The sequence below is a fragment of the Octopus bimaculoides genome, chromosome 1, assembly GCF_001194135.2.
Source record: "Octopus bimaculoides isolate UCB-OBI-ISO-001 chromosome 1, ASM119413v2, whole genome shotgun sequence".
Lineage (NCBI taxonomy): Eukaryota > Metazoa > Mollusca > Cephalopoda > Octopoda > Octopodidae > Octopus > Octopus bimaculoides.
In genome coordinates this window covers 10,596,692-10,598,882 of record NC_068981.1, presented here as the reverse complement: position 1 = coordinate 10,598,882, position 2,191 = coordinate 10,596,692, and the positions used below count along the sequence as shown (strand labels likewise).

At 37.7% G+C, this 2,191-nt stretch overlaps 1 protein-coding gene across 1 annotated transcript in view; it reads right to left on the bottom strand.

Moving 5' to 3' along the window:
• Nucleotides 1-234: 234 nt before the first annotated feature.
• Nucleotides 235-2,191, bottom strand: part of LOC106878187 (N-lysine methyltransferase KMT5A-B) — a 14,817-nt gene continuing 12,860 nt past the window's right edge. Inside the window, 2 exon segments of the mRNA XM_052974187.1 lie at nucleotides 235-875; nucleotides 1,493-1,552. Of these exon segments, the coding sequence (XP_052830147.1) occupies nucleotides 681-875; nucleotides 1,493-1,552 (255 nt within the window). The 3' untranslated portion in view covers nucleotides 235-680.

The following is a 2,191-nucleotide window of genomic DNA, read 5'->3' as shown; positions in this document are numbered from 1 at the left end:
TCAGACAGACAGATAGTCAGACAGACAGATAGTTAGACAGACAGATAGTTAGACAGATAGATAGTTAGACAGATAGATAGTTAGACAGATAGATAGTTAGACAGATAGATAGTTAGACAGATAGATAGTTAGACAGTTGGTTAGATAGATAGATAGATATAGTTAGTTTTGATAGACCAAGTATATAGAATGTAACTTTAAAATACAGAAAGTTTATTTTAATTAGCTTTTTCCTTTTAAATAACTGTCTCAGTGAAAATACCCTAGTTAATTTCCAGAGTAAATAATCTGGTGTTGACTCATTTTTTATGCAGCCTTTTCTTTTTTTTGTGTTGCAAGTTACTTGGTGACCCTGTCAGTGCAGGTGCCACTTAAAAGCACTCAGTCCACACTGTAAAGTGGTTGGCATCCAGCTGTAAAAACCTTGCCTGTGCTTGTGCCACGTAACAAGCACTAAGTTCATTCTGCTGAGTGGCTGGTGTTAGGATGGGCATCCAGATATAAAAAAATCCTGCCAAAACAGAAATCTGGTGCAGGCTTCTACCTGGCCAGCGCTTGTGAAACCGTCCCACCCATGCTAGCATGGAAGGCAGACATTAAACAATGACGATGAATTGGTAACTATTAAAGTTATTGATTAAAAACTGGCAAGAAACTACCAAAAGAAATATTAAACAGACTTACCAATAATTTTTGCTATTGTAGACAAAATAGTACATATAGCAGCCAAAACCAGAGTCCGAAGCATAAACACGTTCTCGATCTTTGGCTGCTGGATAACTTATAAGATCTCCAGCATATTCTACAACAAATTCTCCTTTCTTGAACGATCTGGTGGCTACCACACCTCGCCCTTTACCATTGAAATCAACCACCTAAAGCAGAAAAGAGAAAACAGTTATGTATACAAATTAATAACCAGGAAGACACTACAAGTCAAATTTTAATTTTTGAAATTGCATTGGTTGTAGGCATCCTTGTTTTAATGTCCATTTCTCCATGTTTGTATGAGTCGGGTGAAATCTGTCGAGGAAAATTTTCTAAGGCTGGATACTCTTTTGTTCACCAACACTCATCTTTTTCCAAATAAGGTAATATAGCATGAAGGCAGGCATTCTCGTGGAAGACGAAAAATGCATGACAGTCTGAATGATTGTGACACTTGTTTACAATCAGTGTGTGATGTTAAGACAAAGAAATACAAACACACATTATCATTTCAATATCCACTTTCCATGCTTGCATCAGTCAGATGGAATTCGATAATGCAGTTTTCTACAGATGGATACCTTTCTATTTGCCAACCTTCATCTGCATGATAATATTTGCAAGAAGGTTTTGATTCAGAACACATAAAAACAGTTTGTATCACAGATCTAGGGGTAGTCCCGGGTGGGTTAGTATTACAAAAGTTAAATGGTCATCACAACACTTTAAATTAGAGAACAGTCGAGACAAAATAATTCTAAATTTAGAAACAAAAGCAATTTACCTTTAGACCATCCTCTGTCCTGTTGAGAACAGCAGATTCAATATCTTGATATCTTTTCCACTGTAAAATACAATACACACCGAGGTAAATACTGACACTATTTCTAATTGCCTTTAGGTTCCAACACTATTGTTTAGTTAACCGAAGCCGTTATATTATTTCAAGCGCAGGCATGCTTGTACTTTGTAACCGTTTGATTTTGGGTTTAGTGTCAAAGCATGACATCTTGGGTAAATGTCTTATTTAGTCTTGGGTTGGTCAATTCTTTCCGAGAGAATTTAGTAGTAGAAAGAAGCAGTGTGGAAGATTGTGTAATTTACACACAAAAGATAAGAAACTGGAAATTGAAGAGAGGAAAAACAAAACTGGTGAATGAGTGTTTAGCCTCATGTTAATCTTGATAGAGCAGACCTGTGCCCGGAATTGTTCTAGCTGTGAACAGCCTGTTTTGTTATGAGCATTTAACCCTTTCGTTACTCTATGTATTCTGAGATGCTCTGTGTTTCTTTCAATTACTTTAAATCATCATCACCGTTTAGCATCCGCCATGAGGATTTTCGAGTGAGATCGTTGCCAGTGCCCCTGGACTGGCTCTTGTGCGGGTGACACATGAAATTTCTTCGAGCGAGATCGTTGCCGGTGCCCCTGAACTGGCTCTTGTGTGGGGTTGTTGTAGGATTTTCGAGCGAGATCGTTGCC